This window comes from Microcaecilia unicolor, chromosome 3 (assembly GCF_901765095.1).
Source record: "Microcaecilia unicolor chromosome 3, aMicUni1.1, whole genome shotgun sequence".
NCBI classification, from domain to species: domain Eukaryota; kingdom Metazoa; phylum Chordata; class Amphibia; order Gymnophiona; family Siphonopidae; genus Microcaecilia; species Microcaecilia unicolor.
The window spans coordinates 372,903,216-372,929,267 of NC_044033.1; the positions used below are offsets into that span (position 1 = coordinate 372,903,216).

Genomic DNA, 26,052 nt, shown 5'->3' on the forward strand with positions numbered 1-26,052 from the left:
AGCTGGAGACTCGCCCGGAGGCGGTTGTGACCCAGTCAGTTAGAGGAGGGTGTTAGTGTAGAGCACAAGCGGCAGGTGCAGGCGGACCTGAGCTGTGCTGGGGATAGACCCTCTAAGCGGCCATGGGGTAACGCCAGGTGGATGGCTAGGTGTTTCATGACAGTCGATAAATGGCTCGGGGCTCAGGGCACTCTTTGCTCCCTTTATGGCAGGGGCTCTGGTCTGAGGTTTCTCCAATATTGTGGTGACAGTGGCTTATATATCAATAAGCAAGACGGGACCTGTAGTCGTCCAGTGGCAGTGGAGGTGTCCTCCCTCATAAGTTGGATGGAAAAAAAATTATCTGCTGCTTGGCAGCACACATGGCGGGGTCCTTGAATGTTGAGGCAGACTTTATCAGGCACTCCTTGAACCTGGGAGAATGAGAACTATCCAGCCAGGGGTTTCAACTGATAGTGGACCAATGAGGTTCTCCACTTCTGGACTTGATGGCGATGAAAAGGAATGACAAAGTGGCCAAATTTTTCAGCTGTTTGATAGAACTGGGATTGATGTCCTACTGCAGCCCTAACGGGAGATGCATCTACTGTATGGCTTCCCTCCTTGGCCCAAAAAGATCACATTGCACTAGGGCCAAATAATAATTGTAGCCCCGGATTGGCTGCGGAGGCCATGGTACATGATTTTACTGCTGGAGAGGGGTCCTCTTCATCTTCTGCAGGTACACGGCCTACTGAAGCAAGGTTTGGTGCTTGTGGAGGATTGTGCCCCTTTGTCATACAGCATGGCCATTGAAAGGACTTGGTCAAAATGGACAGGTTATTCTGATTCAGTAATTGCTACCTTGCTTTAGGCCTGGACATGCTCTACATCCATGGCATATGCGAGAGTGTGGCAGACGTTTGAGGGCTGGTGTTCAGAGCACAGACACTTCTCCCTTCTCTGCTCAGATTGCATACATTCTAGCATTTCTCCAGGCAGGCCTTTAGAAAGGATTGACATTGTGTTCTGTAAAAGTTCAGGTTGCGGCTTTGGCCTGTATCAGGAGCTGGCTACAGAATACGTCTCTTGCAGCTCACCCGGATATTGTGCGATTCTTGTGGGGAGTGGACCACTTGTAGTCTTCCTTTCGTACATTGTGTCTAGAGTGGAACCTTAATTTAGCCCCTTGAGCTCTGCAGAAGCCTCCTTTTGAGCCATTCCAGAAAGTCTCCTTGAAAGATATTACGCTAAAGGCAGTGTTCTTGTCTGGGTCCCTTTCTTCGCTTTCCCAAGGTGGAGGTCTCCCTGCACACAGTTTTTTCCTTTCTTTCGAAAGTGGTATCAGCATTTCATTTCTGGCAATCTATGTAGTTTCCATCCTTTCGCAGAGGCTCGTTATTTTTCTTGAAACTTCTCGATGTACATAGTCCTCATTAAGATGTACATAGTCCTCATTAAATATCTGGAACTCATGAATGAGCTTAGCAAATTGGACCGATTATGCTTTTTGGTAAACAACTTGGTTTCATGGCTTCCAAGCCCACAATTGCTAGATGACTGAAGGAGACTATTGTGTCAATTTTATTTGCTTGTGAGGAAGCAGGCTCCTCATGCCTTGCGGACTCATCCTCTAAGGTGTCCAGCGACATCCTGGGTGAAGACTAGCTTACTGTCTCTGGTAGGTATTTGTAAGGCAGCAACATGGTCAACGTTTCATACCTTTGCCAAGCACTACAGGATGGACTTCGCACCACATTCAGAGGTTAGTTTTGGGGCTTCGGTCCTCAGGGTGGCAGCGCCAGGATCCCACACCGCTCTAAGGATTGTGTTTGAACATCCCCACAGGTTCTGGAGTAGTGGGAAGCTACATATTGGAAGGAGGAATTAGGCCTTACCTGACCATTTTTTTTTCCATTAGTCCTTCCCACTACTTCAAAGGCCCACCCGAGATTTCTGAGATATTGGTGTGAAGTAATGTCAGATAACGACTGTCACCTTGCATGGTGCTTCTTGCATATCTCTTGTTCTTTACAAGTTGTCCAGAAATTAGGTCCACATGTTTGATCTAGTTAGTGTTAGGCTAGCGAGTTGTTTAAGGTTGTCGTGTTTGTTCTGATTTTCTCCTTACTGCTTGTCTACATAAATACTGAGGAGCTGAACTGGATGCTAAGAGAGGTCTCAGCTCAGTTTTCAGTTCTCTGTCTCCATCTGCTGGTTGATGGACACAACTATCCCACAGGTTCTGGAATAGGACTAATGGATTTTTATCAAGTAAGACCTAATTTCTCCATAGATGTGTGTGTGTGGTTCAACAATAGAAATGGGGATGAGATACCTCAACTGGTTAAATAAATGTAAATATATAGGGTTCTCAATACTTGTAGCAAATACACTCATTTCTTCTTAGGTTGCAATGATGAATGGCACAGCCAACACCAGCCCAGATAAATCAGAGGTGAAACTGGAGTTGGCATTTGAATACTTAATGAGCAAAGACCGGCTGCAGTGGGTCACCATCACCAGCCCTCAGGTAAGAGATGAGGTGTAACAACAGTAATACGAGACTATCACAAGTTTTGCACTGTTCGTATGTGAGAAGCTGCAAAGGCGTATGATGAAGTGTTGCGTTCACAAATAGTGAATTACTAGGTTGGGGAGGAGTGGTCTTTCTGATAATCCATTGGATGAAAATCCCATGGGTGCTCAGATTCCTTACAAGAAAGGAAAACATGAGGGTTAGTAAAAAGCCAGGATATCCTTGTGGAGATTGTTAGCCATGCAGCAAAATAGAAAGCCGTTGATGCACAGGTCTCCAGTTTTCTGAAGTGTGTGGTTTTTGCTAAAAACTGGATCTTTTTGTTTGTATGTTTTCCTTATTTTTAAAATTGTAATTGGATTTGAGTAACATTCAAGTATGGTATTGTGCTATCCCCAAAGACCTTACAATCTAAGTTTGTACGTGAGGCATTGGAGGGTTAAGTGTGAATTGCAGTGGGATTTGAACCTTGACTTTCCTGTTTCTTAGATCACTGCTGTAACCACTAGGTGGTTACTCCACAACACAATCTTATCTGTAGAAGGCTATCTGGATAACTCTGGCAATTCTGTGAGCTGTCATGTTGAAGAAAGATGGTTCATTTCCAAAGTGTGGTTTCTTTAAGTCCGCTAAGGATGGAAATGCTGTAGGGAGTAATGCTTTGTGTGAGGGTAGAGAGTCCAAGTTATTGCACTGTGTCAGCATCCGGTAGAGGAGCAGTCTAGTGGTTAGAGAAGTCTAATTCAAATCCTGCTGACACTCATAGTGATCTTGGCAAATCATTTCACTCTCTAATGTCTGAGGTACTCACTTTTGAATTGTGAGCCCTCAGGGAACAGTGAAATACCTACTCTACCTGATTTTTAACTCCCCTTGAACTACTACTACTACTACTGAAAATGTGAGCTAAACCATATTAGAAAGCGTCTATGGATCAGACAGGATTTCTGAGGGAGACATGCTTTGTGTGATAGCTGGGCTAAGTAGAAGGTGTGAGAGAGTTCAAAATGAGAAGAAACCCTGTCTAGTTACAAGTGATGCTTTCCAACAGAGGCTGGTTCCTTTTGAGCTGAAAACCGAAAGGAGCAGGAGAAAACTGCGTGGCCAAAAATCATGTATGAAGCCAATTCCTATGTAGATATTTGTGGCACTCTAAAAGTAGCATACAGACACTGTCTGTAGTCCCTGCACAGTAAATAAAGACAGTCACCGATTGTCACCTGGAGTTTTTGGGTGTGATTGAGATATGAGAGCACTTACATCTACTAACCAGAATGTGCAGTACTGCTCTGCTTTGATGGGCTGATCAGTCCTTTTCTTCAAACCTGTTCCAGCAAATCTTGGGACTTTCAAGCCTTTTAACATGTTTTCCTCTTAAGATCATCACCAAGTCTGCGAATGCAAAAGAATTGAGTTTAGAAATGCAAGGTAGGATCGAGTCAGTCTAGTTGTAACTCATCGTTTTGGTTGTATTGTAGGCATTGTCCTTGGCATAGTTGTGGTGTCATTATGGAGATAATTTTAGTCATATTTGGACAAATGTAGCCTCTTATAAAATACTGTCCAGTATTGCTGGTAGGAATGTACGGGCCAGAATTCTCAAGTATGTGTGTAGATTATAAAATGTGCAGACGTGGACATTTACATCTGCTTGAGAGTAAATGTAAGTATCTACACCTGCAAAGTAGGCGCAGTTTCTGCTTCTTATGTTAGTATTTTATAAAGATGCACATGCTTGTGTGCCTCTCGTTTTAACACTTCGTTTATGATCATTCAATAATACATCTTCACACTGTTTCTTCCGGAGACTGTGCAATATACAAAACTGTGTGCATTAATAAAACAGCACCCACTACTTACCCTCTTTAACCAGGTGCCCCTTTATAAAAAAAAATTTTCTATGTGACCAAAAACAGACAAAAGTATTTCACCCTTTTATATCTTCAGGGAAGAAAGTTGGCTTGGACCTTGTTCTGACCAAATAACTGCAAATCTGCAAGGTGAAGAATGCAGCAAAACCGTAAAAATGAATAAATCTAGCAAGCCATTAAGCTGGTTAAAAACAATAACCTTAGAAAATGTATTCTAGTTGCAGTATTCTGCAGGCCCTGGGTATAAGTGTAGAACTGTTTCTGTGTTTTGTTGGAGGATTGCAGTGGGATGATGGAGCAGAGCTCATTAAGGGCTCCTTTTACTAAGCAGTAGTAAGCTGAACGTGAGCTTACCGCTCGCTATAACAGAAGTACCGCCAGGCTACTGCAGCAGCCTGGCAGTACTTCCCACTCCTACCGCGCCATCATTTCTGGCCCTACAAAAATGTGTTTTTATAGCACCAAACAGTACTTGGCGGTAATGGGGTGGTGCAGCGCACTGCCTGATTACCGCTGGGTTAGCACTAGAGCCCTTACCGCCACCTCAGTGGGTAGTGGTAAGGGCCTCCCCTCCCCGCCACAAAGTGGCCGTATTTTACTTGCCGCCCGGCTATTTCCTACAGGAAAGTGAGACCTTCCCTTTTACCAGCTGCGGTAAAAGGGGGCCTTGGCGCAATTGTAAAACACGTTCCAACACCAGCCCCCTTTTGCCACAGCTTGGTAAAAGGGGCCCTAAAGATGAAGGATTCTCTGAAGAAATGCTCTTCTCCTTCCCTGACAAGGCAGTTTGCACATGTTGCTTTTTTTTGGGGGGGGGGGGAGGGGGGAAGAGGGGTCCTTTGTTCCCAGGTCTGATTTTTTTTTCCTCTCTTCTTCAGGCCATCATGATGAGTATCTGTCTGCAGTCCATGGTGGATGAGCTCATGGTGAAGAAGTCGGGAGGCAGCATCAAAAAGGTGAGTGACAAACCCTAGCACCAGAAAAAAAAACTGGATACAAGGTGATTGGAAAATTTAAACTTTTGTCCCTCATTTCTAATGGTGAAAAGGCAACAGCATTGTGGGGTGCAGAGATTGCTTTTTATTTTTGCAGAGAATATATGTGCTTGCACAAGGAGAGCATTCCTATTAGGATCCTATTTTTTAAAGGATGTAACCTACATAATACCAGTGTAACCAGAGGCGTATTTGTTTAGGCATGAGAAGTTATGTCAGCAATAGAATGGTATAAAAGCTCCTGCCTAGACTAGGGAGATACATGCATAGCACTCCGCCCAAACTCCATCCACATGAAGGCTCAGCTGTAGAGTACATGCTATGGAAGAGATTATTTATGCATGTACATGACTAGAGTAAGGGCATTTACACACATACTTGCCACTGAAATCTATGCGGCGACTACTAGAATTACCTCCAAGGTGACGTTTGACAGGATTGGAGGCTGTACCCAAAAATTGACAACATATAGAGCAGGAGCTGCAGCAGTTCAAGCTTCCTTATTACCCCTTACCAGTATTCCTCAGCCCTGCACTACTTGAAAGCCACCTCAAAAAGCAGGAGCAGCGGAACATCTTTTTGTTTGGAGGGATCAAACAAGCCAGATTCCAGCCCTGTCTGCAAGTCTAGTTGCTGCTGAATGTTTTGAGGAAAATACTGGTGCTGTCATGGCCCCTGTGGCCAACCTCATTCTGCTGCCTGTGAAGTGTTCTTCAGTTTCTGGACCCTCTCAGGTCTTGACCCTTTTCTGAGCCTACCAGGTGGTGGTTTTTGCTGCAGTGGATTTCATTAGGGTGTTTGCAGGTAATGTACAGTTGTGATGTGGTCTAACTGCTGAGCATGGTAAGCAAGTTTGTGAATTATGTGATGTGATAAAGGATCTTGCTGCTGAATGGATGGCTTCACGATTGTGGTTTGTCAATACAGTGCTTTGTGCTTTCTGAGATGTCTTGTTCTTGTTGATCAGATGAGAGCTCAACAGAAGAAACAGTTAGTGGTTGCTGATGCTTTATGATTAAGCAATAAAATAGGCAAAATATTAGAATTAAAGCTGAATTACTTAGTCTTCAGCATCCCTGGATCAAAAGCCATTTTAGGGAGAAGATGGGTGCACTGATAGCCCAAGTCTCTCCAGGCTGTATTCCAGCTATCTAATGAATCATGTAACTAAGGCTTACAATTATACTTCAACTTTCAGATGTTAAGAAAGCGCATGAATGGTGCTCTGCGTCGGTCCAATAGCCAGCAAGCTGTGAAATCTCCACCTTTGCTGGTAAGAGGGAAGAAATCCCACTTTGAAACTTTCAGCACAATGGCAGCTCATATCTTTTAACATTTTAACATGTATATATAATATTGCCACCTCTCTTCCCTGTCCACTCTAGGATTCACCGGATTCAAGCAGAGAACCTATTGTCAAACTTTCGGTGAGTTGTACTGATTTCTGCATTGCTGTCTCCTTCCTCTAGCAAGACTTTGGGTTATCATGGAAAGCCATTTGAGGGCAGGGCCATTTGAAGGCATGCAGACCTTGTACTATCTTGTAGTGTTGGAGGAATGCTACTGTTGCTCAGAGTTGGGCCACATGAGTCATCAACAGTGGCAGTCCCAGACCTGCCCATTAGGCCATTCCTCCAGGCTTGGCTTCTGGTATGCTGCAGTTGTTTACTCCGTTCAGAAAGAAACTTGGGCAGCTATTTCTTCTGAGCACACTGCTTTTGTTCTTCAGGATATCTGGAAAACTTTTCACTTTGAAAACATCCAAGGTGGCAGTGCTAGTTTAATATTTTATTTTATGGTACTGATTCACAAGAGTAGGAGAACATATCTGACAAAATTTATATTGGTTTTATTTCAGGGAGGATCTAATATTGGGGAGGGGTCAGTTCAATTGTTTTGTGACTAGAAATGAGGCCAAAATAAATAGCTATTCAAGCAGTCCGTGATAAAACAAAATCTGCCATTTGGAACTGGAGCAGGGAATGTAAGGAAGGTTTAACCCTTACAGTTTAGTGCCAAAATAGAGAGAGAAATAGATGACTAGCCTTATGGCTTAAACCATAGTACAGTGCAATCCAGAGCACAGAATCTGGGTTCAGATCACCCATCTGGACATTTAGGCCTGGTTGCACTGTGGAGGCCATGCACTGAGGGCTAGGGAGGAAGAGAGCAGCCAACAAGCAGCAGTGTGTTCCCTGGGTGGTAGGAGTGAGCTGGGGTTTGGGGAATTCAGGAGAGAAAATATGTAACTAAGATTGCCAATTCTTTAAATGTATTTTAGTTTGGTATATGTCAGCTAGAGAGCCATGCTGGGCTTAGGTTGCTGTCTTGTTTCCTCTGGCACTGAGAAGTTGAGGAAAATATGAGCAGAGGCAGCTGGGCTCATGGCTGTTCATATTAGTAAGTGAGCCTGAGGACAGCTTTATTCTTAAACTGTTCAATCTTCCTTTTGTGAAGAGAAGGGAAGTTAGGGCAGGAGAGAGGAAACTTGGTGCAGGCTACAGCGCCATGCAATGGTTTGTGGTCTTAACTATGTCAGATAAAATAAAAAATTAATTTGTGCTTTGTTACATGGCCTTAAAATTGATGTCACGTGCTCTGATGATCTTTCCACCCAGTCCAAAAACACCAAAGTACGAACATCAAACAGCCTTCCAAAACAAATCCAAGAGGAGACTCCAAAGTTAAACACAAAAGTCAACCTTTATTCAATCATCTTTAAACCAGGACTTGACACAGTCGTGTTTCGACATGAAATGCTTGCCTCAGAAGTCAAAGCTACATACAAATAGAAAAATATGTTTATATATTTAAATAGAAAACATGCAAAGAGATCAGGCTCACCTAATTGACCCACATATTTCCAGCATATGTTGGTCTTGTCATTCCCAACAAGGTACCTTAAGCATCTTATTTTTGACACTAGGTGTATCCAAGAATTCTGGAGTGGCATTTGGCTCACTCTGACAGATGTTTCACTTTACTGGTCCAATATTATATAAGTATCTGCTACTTAAGGACCAGTGTTTTTGTAGCATGTTAAGTTCTGGTGCATGTATGCTTGTTAAAACCATGCTTACCTTAGCCTTGAAAGTAGTTTTTGCGCACTGCAAAGCTTTGCATCAAGCTACTCATCAAGAATGGTGGAATTTACTATATCAAACTTATAAATTTGAATTGTATCTTGCTAAAAAATCACCTTGTTTTGTTTCCTGTAAGGATAAATGGTCTTTGCTTCTGTCCTACTTTTCAGAAGCAAAATGATGGTGGGAAACAAGAAAATAGTATAGCGGGTTCTTTGACTGCTATGTGCAATGTACTGCACTGAAAAATTGAAAAGAATACTGTTATAATATAAACCAATAATGTAATACCAAAACACAAGAAAAAAAAAAAGACAGGTAGGGAAAGAAAGAATACCAAAAGATGCTCCTAAATGTGTGTGTGTGAATATAGATAGGTATAGATAGATATCTATATCTATAGATATCTGTATCTTTCTCCGAGGACAAGCTGGCTGCTTGTTCTCACATGTGGGTGACGTCCACGGCAGCCCCTCGGATCGGAAAAGTTTCCCTAGCAAACTCAAAAGTCTCGCGGGAGGTCCAGCGCGCAGGGCATGGCCACCACTCATGCGCGACCGTCTTCCCGCCCGTGCGCGACCTCTTCCACTCAGTTTCTCATTTTCCGCGGTGGAGAGAGACTGCGTTGCGTCCCTCTCCTCTCAGCCCTTGGAAATCATTAAGCAGTTTTCGATTCTTTCTTGTTTTCTTGTATAGGTGCCGTTCACGCTTCTACTTAGTTAAAAAAAAAAAAAAACACTTGTTGCGTTTTCTTTACTTTTTAGTTTTCTCCCTCCGTAAGTCTCTCTTCGCCGCCGTCGCAGCCCTTTTGGCCGTGCATTGTTCCCTTTTGTGGCCTTTTTTTCTGCCACCATCGACAATTTTGATCTCACCGCCGCTATTTTTCCGTCGATGACATCGAGGATTTCTAGCGGCTTCAAAAAGTGCGGTCGGTGCAGCCGGGCTATCTCGCTTTCCGACACCCACGCTTGGTGTATTCAGTGCCTTGGGCCTGAACACAACCCTAAAGCATGCAAATTGTGTCTTAGCCTTAAAAAGCGGACACAGGTGTCGAGGCAGGCTCAATGGAATCATCTGTTTGGAGCTGGACCTGGCTCCTCGACGTCGACAGCATCGGCACTGGCAGTGTCGACTTTGGCGCCGGAGATGGCATCAACATCAGGAGAGCAGGTAACACCGGCCCGACGACCAACCCCCGCTGGGAGCAGTGAGCAGTCGAGTGGGTCTCGACCTGCCTTGAAGGCTCCTGTGGTGCAGGTCGGTCCCGACCCCGAGGAGGCGTGTGGATTCCACGTCCTCGTCGGTACCAAGGAGCACCGATGATGTGCACCAAAAGAAGTCTAGGAAGCATCGTCATCTGTCCCGTCCTTCCCATGGTACCGGGAGCTCCAGGGCGTCGAGGGACTCAGCACCCGAGAAGTGTCGGTGCTGGGAGGACCGCTCCCCCCCCCTATCCAAGAGGTGTTGACGCACCGGTCATCGGGCAGTCCGGTACCGTCTCCTGGCCCCGTGCGGATTCTGCCTCTGACTCCTGCACCGGCCCCTCAGCCTTTTCCGACGGACACCCTAGACGAGCGCCTCCGAGCCATTCTTCCAGGTATCCTGGAAGTGCTGTTGCGCCAGTCTCTACCGGTGCCGGGGGTGCCTGCGCCCTCGGCTCCATCGATGGAAGCGCCGGGTGGCTCTGGCCCTGTGTTGCGGCCTCCGACACCAGTACCGCTTGCGGCATCGGTCTCGGCCGCCGCTCAGGTGGACTCCCCGTCAACGTCGATGGAGGGAGCTTCATCGCTGCCGGCAAGGGAGTCCTCTTCTCGACGTCACCATCGAGAGGACCTGGTTCCTCGGAGTTGAGGCGAGCCCGGTTTCGGACGGAAGTCAAAGAACTCATATCCGACACCAAGGGGGAGGCCTCGTGGGGAGAGGAAGAGGACCCCAGGTATTTCTCTTCCGAGGAGTCCTGTGGTCTTTCCTCCGACCCCACTCCTTCACCGGAAAGGAAGCTTTCACCACTTGAGAGCCTTTCCTTTGCCTCCTTTGTAAGGGACATGTCTGTGTCCATTCCCTTCCCTGTGGTCATCATGGATGAGCCTAGGTCTGAGATGCTCGAAGTCCTCGACTATCCATCACCACCTAGAGAGTCTTCCACGGTTTTGTTGCACAGTGTCCTGAAGGAGACGCTGCTTCGTAACTGGTTGAAGCCCTTATCTAATCCCACCATCCCGAAGAAAGCTGAGTCCCAGTATAGGATCCACAACGACCCGGAGTTGATGAGGACCCAGTTGCCACATGACTCTGTGGTGGTGGATTCTGCTCTCAAGAGAGCCAAGAGTTTGAGGGACACCACCTCGGCGCCCCCGGGGCATGAGTCTCGAACTCTGGACTCTTTTGGGAGGAAGGCCTGTCATTCCTCCATGTTCGTGGCCAAGATCCAGTCATACCAGCTCTACACGAGCATCCACATGCGGAATAATGTGAGGCAACTGGCGGACCTGGTTGACAAGCTTCCATCGGAGCAGTCCAGGTCGTTTCAGGAGGTGGTCAGGCAGCTGAAGGCATGTCGCAAATTCCTGTCAGAGGTATTTGACACTTTTGATGTTGCATCCTGTTCCGCTGCCCAAGGTATAGTGATGCGCAGACTGTCATGGATGCGTGCCTCTGACCCGGACAACCAGACCCAGCAGCGGCTGGCGGATGTCCCTTGCCGGGGGGGGGGGGGGGAGGGGGATAATACTTTTGGTGAGAAAGTCGAGCAGTTGGTTGAACAGCTCCACCATCGGGAAACAGCCCTCGATAACCTCTCCCACCAGGCGCCTTCAGCATCTACCTCATCAGGTAGACGGTTTTTCAGGGGAAAGAAGACTGCTCCTTACACTTATAACAAGCGGAGGTACAATCCTCCTTCCCGTCAGCCTGCCCAGGCTTAGCCCCAGCGCGCTCTTTCGCGTCAACAGCGTGCGACCAAGCCGGCCCCTGTGGCTCCCCAGCAAAAGCAAGGGACGGGCTTTTGACTGGATCCAGAGGAGCATAGCCGCCATAAACGTGCCCGTGCCGGACGATCTACCGGTCAGGGGGAGGTTTAAAGTTTTTTTTCACCAAAGGTGGCCTCTCATAACCTCCGACCAGTGGGTTCTTTAAATAGTTTGGTGTGGGTACTCCCTCAGTTTGATCTCCACCCCGCCAAATTGCCTACCGGGAGCTCAGTCCTTCAGCTCCCAGCACAGGCAGATACTTGCAGAGGAACTCTCCGCCCTTCTCAGCGCCAGTGCGGTTGAGCCCGTTCCACCAGGGCAAGAAGGGCTGGGATTCTATTCCAGGTACTTCCTTTTGGAAAAGAAAACGGGAGGGGATGCTTCCCTTCCTAGACCTAAGGGGCCTGAACAAACATCTGGTCCGAGAAAAGTTCAGGATGCTTTCCCTGGGCACCCTTCTTCCCCTAATTCAGAAGAACGACTGGCTATGCTCCCTGGATTTAAAGGATGCCTATACCCACATCCCGATACTACCAGCTCACAGGCAGTATCTGCGATTCCGTCTGGGAAGACAGCATTTTCAGTATTGTGTGCTACCCTTTGGGCTCGCCTCTGCGCCACGGGTGTTTACGAAATGCCTTGTAGTGGTTGCGGCGTCGCTACACAAGCTGGGAGTGCATGTGTTTCCTTATCTCGACGATTGGCTGGTGAAGAGCACCTCGGAGGCAGGAGCTCTACAGTCCATGCAGATGATGACTATTCAACTTCTGGAGCTACTGGGGTTTGTGATAAATTACCCAAAGTCCCATCTCTGCCCAGTCCAGTCCCTCGAATTCATAGGAGCACTGCTGAATTCACAGACGGCTCATGCCTATCTCCCTGCGCCGAGGGCGGATAATCTCCTGTCCCTCGCCTCCTGGGCCGGAGCGTCTCAGCAGCTCACAGCTTGGCAGATGTTGAGACTCCTGGGCCATATGGCCTCTACAGTCCATGTGACTCCCATGGCTCGTCGTCACATGACGCGTCTTCACATGAGATCAGCTCAATGGACCCTAGCTTCCCAGTGGTATCAGGCTGTGGGGAATCTAGAAGATGCAATCCACCTGTCCACCAGTTTTCGCAATTCACTCCACTGGTGGACGATTCGGTCCAATCTGACTTTGGGACGCCCTTTCCAAATTCCTCAGCCGCAAAATGTGCTGACGACGGATGCATCTCTCCTGGGGTGGGAAGCCTATGTCGATTGGCTAAACACTCAAGGACTCTGGTCCCTCCAGGAATCAGGTCTGCAGATCAACCTCCTGGAGTTGAGCGGTCTTGAACGCGCTAAAGGCTTTCAGATATCGGCTGTCCTTTCAAGTTATCCAAATTCAGACAATCAGGTTGCCCTGTACTACATCAACAAGCAGGGGGGCACCGGATCTCGCCCCCTGTGTCAGGAAGCTGTCAGGTTGTGGCTCTGGGCTCGCCGGCACGGCATGCTTCTCTAAGCCACATACCTGGCAGGCATAGACAACAGCCTGGCCAACAGGTTGAGCAGAATTATGCAACCGCACAAATGGTCGCTCAACTCGAGTGTGGTACGCAAGATCTTCCGGGAGTGGGGCACCCCCTCGGTGGATCTTTTCACCACTCAAACCAATCACAAGCTGCCTCGGTTCTGTTCCAGGCTTGTAGCCCACGACAGGCTAGTGTTGGACACCTTCCTCCTGCATTGGGGGAATGGCCTTCTGTATGTGTATCCTCCCATACCTTTGGTGGGGAAGACTTTGCTGAAACTCAAGCAAGACTGCGGGACCATGATTCTGATTGCGTCTTTTTGGCCCTGTCAGATCTGGTTCCCTCTTCTTCTGGAGTTGTCTTCCGAAGAACCATGGAGATTGGAGTGTTTTCCAGCACTCAGAACGAGGGGGCGCTTCTGCATCCCAACCTCCAGTCTCTGGCCCTCGTGCCCTGGATGTTGAGGGCATAGACTTTGCTTCCTTGGGTCTGTCTGAGGGTGTCTCTCGAGTCTTGCTTGCTTCCAGAAAAGATTCTACTAAAAAGTTACTTTTTCAAGTGGAGGTTTGCCATCTGGTGTGACAGCAAGGCCCTAGATCCTTGCTCTTGTCCTACACAGACCCTGCTTGAATACCTTCTACACTTATCGGAGTCTGGTCTTAAAACCAACTCAGTAAGAAGCCATCTTAGTGCGATTAGTGCTTATCATTTCCGTGTAGAGGGTAAGCCTATCTCTGGACAGCCTTTAGTTGCTCGATTCATGAGAGGTTTGCTTTTGTCAAAGCCCCCTGTCAAACCTCCATCAGTGTCATGGGATCTCAACGTCGTTCTCACACAGCTGATGAAACCTCCTTTTGAGCCACTGGACTCCTGCCATCTGAAGTACTTTGACCTGGAAGGTCATTTTCTTGGTGGCTGTTACTTCAGCTTGTAGAGTCAGTGAGCTCCAAGCCTTGGTAGCCCATGCTTCTTACACCAAATTCCATCATAACAGAGTAGTCCTCCGCACTCACCCTAAGTTCCTGCCAAAGGTGGTGTCGGAGTTCCATCTGAATCAGTCCATTGTCTTGCCAACATTTTTTCCCCGTCCGCATACCCGCCCTGCTTGAACGTCAGTTGCACACATTGGACTGCAAGAGAGCATTGGCCTTCTATCTGGAGCGGAGAAAGCCCCACAGACAGTCCTCCCAAATGTTTGTTTCTTTTGACCCCAATAGGAAGAGAAACGCACCATCTCCAATTGGCTAGCAGATTGCATTTCCTTCACTTATGCCCAGCAGATTGCATTTCCTTCACATATGCCCAAGCTGGGCTTACTCTGGAGGGTCATGTCACTATTGAAGAGAGTTGCAAGGCTGCGACGTGGTCATCAGTCCACACTTTCACATCTCATTACTGCCTCCAGCAGGACACCCGACGTGACAGTCGGTTTGGGCAGTCGGTGCTGCAGAATCTATTCGGGGTTTAGAATCCAACTCCACCCTCCTAGGCCCTGTTTTATTCTGTTCAGGCTGCACTCTCAGTTAGTTGTTCTTCGTAGGTCAGTTCTTATGTCCTCGCCGTTGCGAGGCCCAATTGATCCTTTTTTGTTTTGAGTGAGCCTGGGTGCTAGGGAATACCCCACATGTGAGAACTGCTTGTCCTCGGAGAAAGCGAAAGATACATACCTGTAGCAGATATTCTCCGAGGACAGCAGGCTGATTGTTCTCACCAACCCTCCCTCCTCCCCTTTGGAGTTGTTTTGTTCATTTTTGCTATTCATTCAACTGAGCGGGAGAGGTCGCGCACAGGCAGGAAGACGGCCGCGCATGAGTGGTGGGCATGCCCCGCGCGCTGGACCTCCCCGGAGACTTTTGGAATTTGCTGTGGAAACCCTTCCGATCTGAGGGGCTGCCGTGGATGTCAACCACATGTGAGAACAATCAGCCTGCTATCCTCTGAGAATACCTGCTACAGGTATGCATCTTTCGCTATATCTATAGATATCTATATCTATATTTATTTATTTGTTGCATTTGTATCCTACATTTTCCCACCTATTTGCAGGCTCAGTGTGGCTTACATTATGCCTTAATGGCGATCGCCATTTCCGGATTAAGAAATACAAAGTGGTATTGCATTAAAGTGCATAAATGGTAGCTTTATAGATATCTATATCTATCGATATAGATATATAGGAATCATCTAATTGCACACAAATTCCATTAACTAATGGGTTTACATATCAGTGAAGAGGAAAAGGGAAAAAAAAGGAGAAAGAGGAAAGAATGTGTTAGGGAACACACGGGAAGGAGGGAAGGGAAAAATAGGAAAGGAGATGGAGAAAAAAAGTGAAGAGGAGAAAAGGGGAGGAGGGGTGGAAAAAGGGGGTGTGTGGAGAAGGGGAGTGTTTGAGAAGGGGGTTCAAAAATGGGCTAAAAAATAAGGGGAAGAAGGAGGAAGGACAAGAGAGAAAACTGGAATAGCCCTATTCTTTTCTAATTAAAGAAAAGGTCTCTGATCAAATTCCATATTTAAGGCATGTGCTGCTATGAGTTGAATTGGAAAATCAATCTTTGTTCCTACATAATAGAATTAAATCAGTGTCCCCGAGACCACGTGATACTGTGAGCGTGGAAGCAGCGCTCCGCTGTAGCTCCGGGGCCCTCGCCGCTTTCGCACAAAATAATATCGGATAAAAACTTTGCATGTGCCTTTGATTAGCCTCTTTCGATGCCCTATCACATGGACAAATACCTAGAGAAGTTGCCGCTAGCTATGACGTAGAAAACAGCGAAGAAAGACAAAACAAAAACCAGCGGCGGGAGCCCAAGATGGCGGAGACCTGTGCGCCCTCACCCGTGCTGTTCACAGACATGCAGCTACAGCAACTGACCACAGCCGTAGAAAAAGCGCTGGAACCACGCTGGGAGGTGATGGATCAAAAATTGGATGCGTTTCAAGTAACATTAGATGGGCTCTCAACCCGCACAGGAGACTTAGAAACTCGGGTCTCTGCCCTGGAGGACGATGTGCGTGGCTGTGCGCCGGATCCTGCTCATTTAAATCAACAGATGGAAGGGGCACTTGCAAAAGTTAGAGGATCTGGAGAACCCCTCTCGTAGAAATAACATACGGGTTGTTGGCCTTACTGAGAAAATTCCAGACAAAAACTTGGCTACATGGAAGGCTGGCTTTGCAAGGAACTGGCCCTATCAGACTCAGTTGGCCCATTGGTATTGGAAAGAGCTTACCGCACAGGCCACCCATCAGAAGATCAAAATCGGCAGAGAGTGGTGATGGCAAAAATATTAAACTATAAACATAAGCTTGAGATCACGTGACACCATGACCGCGAGAGGCTTTTAGTACAGACTTCTCCAGCTCCCATTGCCCCTCCGATTCATTTTTTTTTTTTTTTTGCTTTTAAACTAAAATCGGGACTAACGAGGTCCCAGACCGTGTCTCAACAGCGGGGCAAGCGACTCCCTTCCCAACGGTGCTGATATGGCAGCGAGAAGCATGCATAAAGAAAAACCGCGGTAAGGGTGTGGAGGATAAAATGGCGCCGCCTGCAAGCCCGCCCAGCCCCACAGTATCGGCATGGATTGCCAAAATGACTGCTAAGATTAATGCAACTGCGGCACTCTGTAGTGTGACTTTTTGTTCATTCTCTTGGTTTTCCCTATATAAATTAGGGAGCATGGACATTGAATGATATAAATGGCCTGTGTTGTATTGCAATCAGAAGTATGCTTCAGATGAAAAGTTCACTTTTACCGGATGTGTGAATGTGGGAGTTGAGATTGAATGGTGGCAAATGATACATTTGCCGCATTATATGTGCCCTCTATGCTCGATATGTGTTTATCTTGTGCCACTGGTAATGCTGAAGGTACCAACATTTCGTTTAAGTTTTTCTCTTGTCTTTAAAACAGTGGTGGCCTTCCAAAATATACCAATATTTACAGATTACCTGCTGGATTTTGTGTGCCAAGGGAGAAAAACTCCAAGTGCTTACAATGTCTGGAGCCTGTTTCTTAGTTGAAGCTGATAAAAGTTCATCCCTAGTTTTTGATTTAGCTTTAGGGTATCCTTCCTTAATATGTTTCCTTGGGTATCCCTTATTTACAAACATTTGTGCTCTATTGGTAGATTGTTTATCAAACTCATCAAGGTCCGTACACAGCTGCCTTAACCTAAGAAATTGACAGTATGGTAGATGTTTTTATTCAGATATCCAAAAAATCGATTTCAGAACATTCGTACTGCATTTAAATGATAAATTGCTGCCCCTTGTATTTATTTATTTATTTTTATAAATATTCACAATAATTCAAGAAAACTCTTGATATGAAAGATAGGGGGACATAGGTAATATAAATTAAAATTAGGCAAATATCCATATAACAAGAAACATTATTTCCTCCCTCTAATCTCAAGTCCACAATTTACGCTGCCCCTTGTATTAAGCCATGTATAGAAATCATTAAAGCTATCCAAACCACTATGCCAGAGTAAAAAGAAATCATTAGTATACTTCTTATAAAAGCATATATTATGTCTAAATGGATGGTTTTGCAGGTGAATGCTCTCGAACTTTGCTACATAAACTGACAATGTCTGGGACTGTGGAAGCCCTCATGACTGTGCCCTTTATTTGCTGGTAAAAGGTCTCTTGAAAACTGAAATAATTCTTGGTGAGAGCAATGCTTGCGAGGGCAAGAATCAAATGGTTAGGAATTCTTTGTTTCTGTATGCAGCCTCTAAGTGTGTTCAGTCTGTGGTATATTAGTATATAAAGATTCAGTATCTAACCTGGCAAATATGATACTGGACAGATCTCCATCAAACTCATCCAAAAGATTAATCATATGTGATGAGTCTCTAACAAAAGAATGGATTAATGATACATACGGACGTAAGAAAAAAAGTCTACAAAGATAGAGGTTCAAGGATAGAGCCACTGCAAGATACTATAGGTCTTCCAGGAGTATTGTTCATGGATTTATGAATCTTAGGTAACGTATAGATGGTAGAATAACAGGATTTTTTTACAATCAAAAAATCACTCTTGGGAGTAAGAAAAACAGCTTTAATGCCTATGTTTACAATTTCGTCAAATTTTTTTTTTGTATTTTTGGAGTGAGATCATATTCTAAAGGGATGTAGTATTCTGTATCATTAGGTTGTCTTTCCACCTCAATGATATAAGCAGTCCTATTCAAAATCACTATCCTGCTGCCTTTATCCGCAGACTTAATGACAATGTTGGAATTGTGGGCAAGTGACTGAACAACCATTTGTTCTTCCTTAGTTAAGTAAAAAAAAAATAATTGCTTTTTATTTTGTTCTAGATTCACAATGTCATGCTATGCACATTGATCAAATGCATATATTGGAGGGTCTGGGTCTGTAGAGCCAGGAGGTATCCATTTAGATGGATTTTTTTTTTTTTTAATACTGATGTGTCCACGCTGCCAGACTTGTGTCTGAAAAAAGAGTGAACTGTAATTTCCGCTCAGGCCTTCTGGTGGCAATAAAATTTGACACGTCAAAGAGAACTGGAATCCCAAAGCATGCTGAAGCAAACAAATATGGTAGGGGTGGCAACAAATGAGGATAAGAAACCTGGTTCTCAAAAGCATCTTTGAGTAAAAACAGTACATCTCTGACCATCAGGCTTGTAAGGACTCTACAAGGGCTGAATTTTGGCATAACTGCCTGCATCAGGAGTCCATTGATTCTAAAACTTCAGCTTCGGATGACAGATGGAGTCCATAGTTCTTCAGGCTCCAAAGGGGTCTGGCATGCCCCTATTACTATGCATCACAGGCCTGATGCCTTTATTAAGCTCATCCAGTAGCAGCGCAGGTGATGACATCAAATGATTGCCGACATTCAGATCCCCGCTGAAGAAGGCACTCTTGCAATAAGGTCACCAACAGGGTCATCTTGAGTCTTTCCAAGCCTGAGGGTTTGAGATTTATTTTTACTCAAATGAGGCTTTTGCAAACCAGTTTTCCTATCCCCTTTTGTTGGGCATCCCTATTACGTTTGTTTGCTTCAACAGAATGAATTGTACAACATTCTTGTCTGATACAAGCGCACCTTTATGTCGGTCAGTAGATGTTGGTGTTGCAGTGTGTTTGAGTGCAGATGAATGTGTGCTAAGTGTGTGGGTATTGAAAGAATTAATCTCTTGAATACACTTTGTTCCTAAAAGCTAAATTGAATGTGGACTATAAAAGGAAAAGAGCAAGGCAGCTCCAGAGATGGGGGATTGTGCTGTTACTTACTTATAATGTTTTGTTTCTTTCTTTCCTGTGCTTCAGAGTAAGCTAACCTCAGTCAGCCTACGTGGGATCAGCAATTCCAGCTCTTCCAATGATCTGAGTGCCAATGATTTCCACGGGAACTACGCCTTCGAGGGCATCGGAGACGATGACCTGTAAATTCCCATTCCCTATAATGCCTAATGACATGCAGGACTGGCCAGAGAGGCCAAGGATAGATGTGGGGGATTCTCGTCTTAACTGAGATCTTTGTAATTTTCTTCATGTCTTCTCTGTTCTCTAGAGTGTATGAGAGGTTTCACACGCTCAGGCAGCTCTTATCTGGCCTTTGCTCATGACTGCCAGTGCTTTACCAAATCAGGGCCAAAGTGCTGATTTTTGTTCCTTCTGTGTTTCTACATTGCCTGATCTTCACTGTTGTTCTGTGACCTCTGAGCTTATTAGAATCTGCTCAGCTCCTTCAGAGTACCACCAACTCAGATCTGTCTGCACCCTACCTTCCTTTGGACGTGAACCCCAGGACTGCCAGGAAATCCAAGTATTGAGATTCCAGAAGAGAGAGGGGTGATCTTGGAAAGATTATCAGAAGTATAAAAATCTATCTGATTTTTAAAAAAAATTGTGTACAGTTTTGTTTGATAGTGAACTTCCTAGAAAGACCCTATGTATTGAGCATTAATCATGGAAACTGAAAACTGTCTGGTGAGTCACGGATAAAATGTACTGTCAAATGTCCCTCTGGCCAATCCTGCATCCAAGCTTGCACTTATATAACCAGTCAATTTGCACAGAATAGAAAGAAGAGTACTTAGAAAGATGCCTCAGAAGCATAAGACGGACTGTTTGTTCTCTGAAATGGTAAAGCTTAACTGTTGTTTCTTCATAAATGCCAAATTAGTGTTTAGTATTTTTGCACAAAGAACAATTTAAGAAATAAAATTTTATATCTGTAAACATTATTGGAAGAGACAGTATTCTGATTTACTATACCTTTAATTTTTCATTATAAATAGAAACTATAGCATAATATTCACATGCTTGTAATCTTAAGCTTGTAGTTTATTCTATGTTTACAAATTGATATGACCATTAATGTATAATACCAAATAATGTTTACAAAAGTGCTAACATGATTAAAGTGAATCCTAATTAGTTGGGTTTTTTTTTCATTCTGCATTGCTTTCTGAGATATTTGGTAGGTACCACACCCATATTGGTCAATTACAGTTGCATCTGTATTGGTGTAGACAATGGCTGATTTGGGCCAGGCATCTGGATATGATGGAGGGATTGGTTGATTTTGGCCCAAGTATCTGGGTGCTGAAGGCAATCTATCTAGATGTTGATGCTGGGTTCAGTATCTGAGAGCTGGAGGTTGGTTAGATATTTGAGATACTTTTACACAAAATTAGAACACTATTTCTGTCCTATAGTCCCTTAACTGTTCAGAGACCAATCAGCAAACATTTTAAAAGTTTTACTTGGTGACAGTAAGCATACAGGCTGACGTAGTAAGTTAAAATGAAGGATATCTAGAAGCAATGTCTCTAAAGCTATTTCCATTGTTGCTGTTTCAGATCTACAGTGAAGAAGCAGTTCAATATGGAAGATACTGCAGAACTGAGAATAGAGATTACAAAGCTCTGAAGTATCCAGGACAATATCTACTAAATGTTTATAGAGGTTGCAAAAAGTATGAGGGAATGGGGGACCATACAATGACAGCTGGACTCTGTCATCAGCCATGACTCTACACCCAACTCCACTTTTCCTTGAGCTCAAGAACTAGTATGAGGTCCTGGAAATGTAAGAGAAGGAACTATATAAAATGAGTTGCAGGGTCAGCAGTAATTTACTGAAGGGCAGTGTTGGTTGATGACTTATGTCTTAGGGCACAGAAAATTTGATGGATGCCAGAATCCTAGCCATGGAGAGATTACTGAGACCAATCAAATCTAAGGAAAAATTGGTTCTCACCTGATGAATTTTCTTTCCTTTAGTCCCAGCAGGAGACAATTAATAAATCTCTTGCCTCTGAAACAAAAAGGGAAGTAGTAGCAGAAACTGTGGCAAACCAACAGGATAAACCACCAATTCTTTTATCCCTGCTTCTCATTTACTTTGAAAATGGTGTATGCAATCAGATCCAAACAAACTCAGAACGCATGTAACAGCATGCCTCCATAGAACCCAAGGGCAGGCCTCTGGATTGATCTGTTGGGACCAAAGGACAGAAAATTATCATGTAAGAACTAATTTTTCCTTCCATTATGTGCCACAGATCAGTCCAGAGGTGTATGGGATGTACCAAAGCCGTCCACTAGTGGGATAGGTCCAGGACATGGCAATCCATGTAGAAAAGACTGCTGCCCCAAAGGCCACCAGCCACCAACATTCAAGTGAAGATGCTGCAGTGAAGTGAGAGTAGAAAACCAACCGTGGAGCAGTACTTGCTGACAATAGAAATAAATTGTGACTCAACAAAGGAAGGAGCCTGAACCTTATAGAGTGCACTTAGGGATCTAAAGGAAGTCTCCTACCAGTCAAGATATTTGCTGAAGAAAAGGCATCCGTGAGCCACCTAGTTGGCAGGAAGACCGTTTGCTACTCCTGGGACCAGCAACCCAGGCAAAGATGAGCAGAATGCCTGAACTCATTGGTGCCCTACAGATAGTTCACCACAGACCTATGCATATCCAAACACCGAAGCTTTCTAGAAGCCAGTCACACTGCAACACGGGTGTTTTAGAAGCCAGTCACCCTGCAACATAGACAAAGGGCATTCTAAAGGCAAGCTACACCAACAGAATCACAGCACTGTTCTAGAATCCAGTCACATTAAGAAATGGGAGCATTCTAGAAGCTAGTCACCCTGCAACAGAGACATGGAGGAATTATAGAAGCCAGTCACACTAAGCCACAGGGGTGTTATAGAAGCCAGTCACACTGCTAGAGAGACACAGGGGCATTCTAAAAGTCAGTCGCACAGCGACGGGAGTTCTAGAAGCCAGTCACACTGCAACATAGACACGGGCATTCTAGAAGCCAGTCACAGACAGGGCATTTCAGAAGCCAGTCACACTGCAACAGAGACACCGGCGAGTTCTAGAAACCAGTCACACTGCAACAGAGACACGGGGGCATTCCAGAAGCCAGTCGCACTACAACAGAGACACGGGCATTCTCGAAGCCAATCACTGCAACAGAGACGGGCATTCTACAAGCCCGTCACAGGGCTGTTCTAGAAGCCACTCACACTAAAACACAGGGGCGTTCTAGAATATAGTCACAATGCAACAGAGGCACGGGCGTTCTAGAAGATAGTCACACTGCAACAGAGGTATGAGCGTTCTAGAAGCCAGTCACTGTGCAACAGAGACACAGGCATTCTAAAAACCAGTGACACTGCAAAAGAGACAGGAGTGTTCTAGAAGCCAGTCACATTAAGAAAAGGGTGATCTAAAAGCCAGTCACACTGCAACAGAGACACAGGGGCGTTCTAGAAGCCGGTCACACTGAGACACAGGGCATTTTAGAAGCCAGTCACAGCGCAACAGAGACACGGGCATTCTAGAAGCAAGTCACACTAAGACAGGGACATTCTAGAAGACAGTAACACAACAACAGAGACACAATGGTGTTCTAGAAGCCAGTCACACTGCGAAAAAGATGGGTGTTCTAGAAGCAAGTCACATTAAGACACAAGGCCGTTCTAGAAGCCAGTCACACTACAACAGAGACACGGATGTTCTAGAAGTCAGTCACACTAAGACACGTGCTCTAGAATGCAGTCACACTGCAACAGACACACAAGGGTGTTATAGAAGCCAGTCACACTGCAACAGAGACACGGGCATACTAGAAGCCAGTCACACTGCAACAGAGATACGGGTATTCTAGAAGCCAGTCACACTGCAACAGAGACACAGGGGTGTCCTAGAAGTGAATCTCACTGCAACAGAGATACGGGTGTTCTAGACGCCAGTCACACTGCAACAGAGACACAGGGGTGTCCTAGAAGTGAATCTCACTGCAACAGAGACACGGGTGTTCTAGAAGCCAGTCACACTGCAACACAGACACAGGAGTGTTCTAGAAGCCAGTCACATTAAGAAACGGGTGTTCAAGAAGCCAGTCACACTGCAAAAGACATGGGCATTCTAGAAGCCATTCACATTAAGACACGGGCATTCTAGGAGCCACTCACATTGCAACAGAGACACAGGCGTGTTCTAGAAGCCAGTCACACTGCAACAGAGACACGGGGGTGTTCTAGAAGCCAGTCACAGTGCAACAGAGACACAGGGGTGCCAGTCACAGTGCAACAGAGACACATGGTTGTTCTAGAAGCCAGTCACACTGCATCAGAGACACCGGCTTTCTATAAGGTAGTCAAACTAAGACACTGGTGTTCTAGAAGCCAGTCACACTAAGATAGATGGGCGTTCTAGAAGTAACACTGCAACAGAGGCATGGGCATTCTAGAAGCTAGTCACACTAAGACACAGGGGTGTTCTGGAAGCCAGTCACACTGCAACAGATACAGGAGTGTTCTATAAGCCAGTCACATTAAGAAATGGGTGTTCAAGAAGCCAGTCAAATTAAGATAGGGGTGTTCTAGAACCCAGTCACACTGCGAAAGACATGGGCATTCTAAAAGCCATTCACATTAAGACACAGGGGTGTTCTAGAAGCCAGTCACTACAACAGAGACACGGGTGTTCTAGAAGCCACTCACTGCAGCAGAGACACAAGGGTGTTCTAGAAGCCACTCACTGCAACAGAGACATAGGGGTGTTCTACTACTACTACTTAGCATTTCTATAGCGCTACTAGGGTTACGCAGCGCTGTACAAGTTAAAACATGGGGAAGGACAGTCCCTGCTCAAGAGAGCTTACAATCTAAAGGTAACAAACTATGTAGTCAGTGTATCATGAATGGGGAAGGTGGTTAGGCGCCAAAAGCAAGGGAGAAGAGATGGGTTCTAGAAGCCTGTCACACTGCAACAGAGACAGGGATGTTCTAGAAGCCCGTCACACTGCAGAGACACAGGGGTGTTCTAGAAGCCAGTTACATTGCAACACAGGGATGTTCTAGAAGCCAGTAACACTGCATCAGAGACACAGCGGCTTTCTATAAGGTAGTTAAACTAAGACACAGGGTATTCTAGAAGCCAGTCACACTAAGATAGATGGGCGTTCTAGAAGTAACACTGCAACAGAGAGCGGGGGCATTCTAGAAGCCATTCACACTGCAGCAGAGACGGGTTTTCTAGAAGCCAGTCACACTAAGACACGGGTGTTCTGGAAGCCAGTTACACTGCAACAGAGTCACGGGGGCATTCTAGAAGCCACACACATTGCAAAACAGAGGTGTTCTAGAAGCCCATCACATGAAGACAGGGATGTTCTAGAAGCCAGTCACACTGCCACAGAGGCACAAGGGTGTTCTATAAGCCAGTCACACTGCGGCACAGTGGCATTTTAGAAGCCAGTCACACTGTGACACAGGGGAGTTCTAGAAGCCAGTCACACTACAAGGGAGACAGGGATGTTCTAGAAGCCAGTCACATTGTGACACAGGGATGTTCTAGATGCCAGTCACAGTGCAACAGGATAGTTCTAGAAGCCAGTCACACTGAGAAACTGGGCGTTCTAAAATCCAGTTACACTGCAACAGAGACACAGGAACATTCTAGAAGACAGTCACACCAAGACAGGGGGCTTGCTAGAAGCCCATCACACTGCAACAGAGGCATGGGTGTTCTAGAAGCCAGTCACACTAGAACACAGACAAAGGTGCATTCTAAAAGCCAATAACATTAATACAAAGAGGTTTTTTAGAAGCTTGTTACACCAAGACACAGGGGTATTCTAGAAGCTAGTTACACTGCATCAGAGATACATGGGCATTCTAGAAGGCAGTCATACTGCAACATGGACACGGGAATTCTAGAAGCCACAGTCACACTAAGAAACATGGTTGTTCTAGAAGCCAGACACACTGCAACAGAGACACAGGGGCATTCTAGAAGCAAGGTTGATGGACCTTTGGTCTGTCCCAGTGGGGCAATACTTTTACTTATGTACAGATTGCACACGACATTCCACTAGCAGGATATCAGAGGGTGACCCGCACATGCACTAGATTGACACAGAACTTCTATTAGCTGGGAATATCTCGAGCCATAGCTGACTATTGTTAAACCTGTGTTGAATTAAACCTTTACCCATTATCAGTGAGCCTTTTGAGAGAATAGCTGTGGATATAGTATGGCCCCTAGCTGTCCCTAACCGGACTGGGAAAAGATATATACTGCCAGTTGTGGACTTTGCTACCAGATATCTTGAAGCGGTAGCCTTATCCTCAATAGAAGCAGAGAAAATCGCCATTGCTGTGCTATAAATATTTTCCTGGGTAGAATATCCACAAGAAATACTCTGGCCAAGGGCCACATTTTATGTTTGAGCTGATCCAAAATCTGCAGGCACACTGTGGAGTGAATTCTCTACGTACCACACCATATCACCCTGACACTATGGGTTGGTGGAAAGATTTAATGGGACATTAAAACATTTCTTAAATACTTTCGTGGAGACAGGAGCCCAAGATTAGGAGAAGTATTTACCCTACCTACTGCTTGCATACAGAGAAATACCCCAGGAGTCTACAGGGTTCTCCCCCTTTGAGCTGCTTTTTGGTCGGATGGTGAGAGGACCCCTTGACCTAATAAGAGAACATTGAGAGGGGAAATTTGATACCTCTGACACTCCTATAATTGAATATGTAGTTAATATGTGGCAGAGATTAGAAGTCCTTGTGGGCATTGTCAGAGATAAC

At 45.5% G+C, this 26,052-nt stretch overlaps 1 protein-coding gene across 2 annotated transcripts in view; it reads left to right on the forward strand.

Moving 5' to 3' along the window:
- SNX17 (sorting nexin 17) overlaps positions 1–20,170 on the forward strand; it is a 167,498-nt gene extending 147,328 nt beyond the window's left edge. For both annotated transcript variants that reach the window (XM_030198587.1, XM_030198586.1), the window contains exons 11-15: positions 2,390–2,512; positions 5,268–5,345; positions 6,583–6,657; positions 6,770–6,811; positions 19,251–20,170. In XM_030198587.1, coding sequence (XP_030054447.1) covers positions 2,390–2,512; positions 5,268–5,345; positions 6,583–6,657; positions 6,770–6,811; positions 19,251–19,370 — 438 coding nt within the window. In that variant the 3' untranslated portion in view covers positions 19,371–20,170. The remainder of the gene's footprint in view (positions 1–2,389; positions 2,513–5,267; positions 5,346–6,582; positions 6,658–6,769; positions 6,812–19,250) is intronic.
- Positions 20,171–26,052: the final 5,882 nt, after the last annotated feature.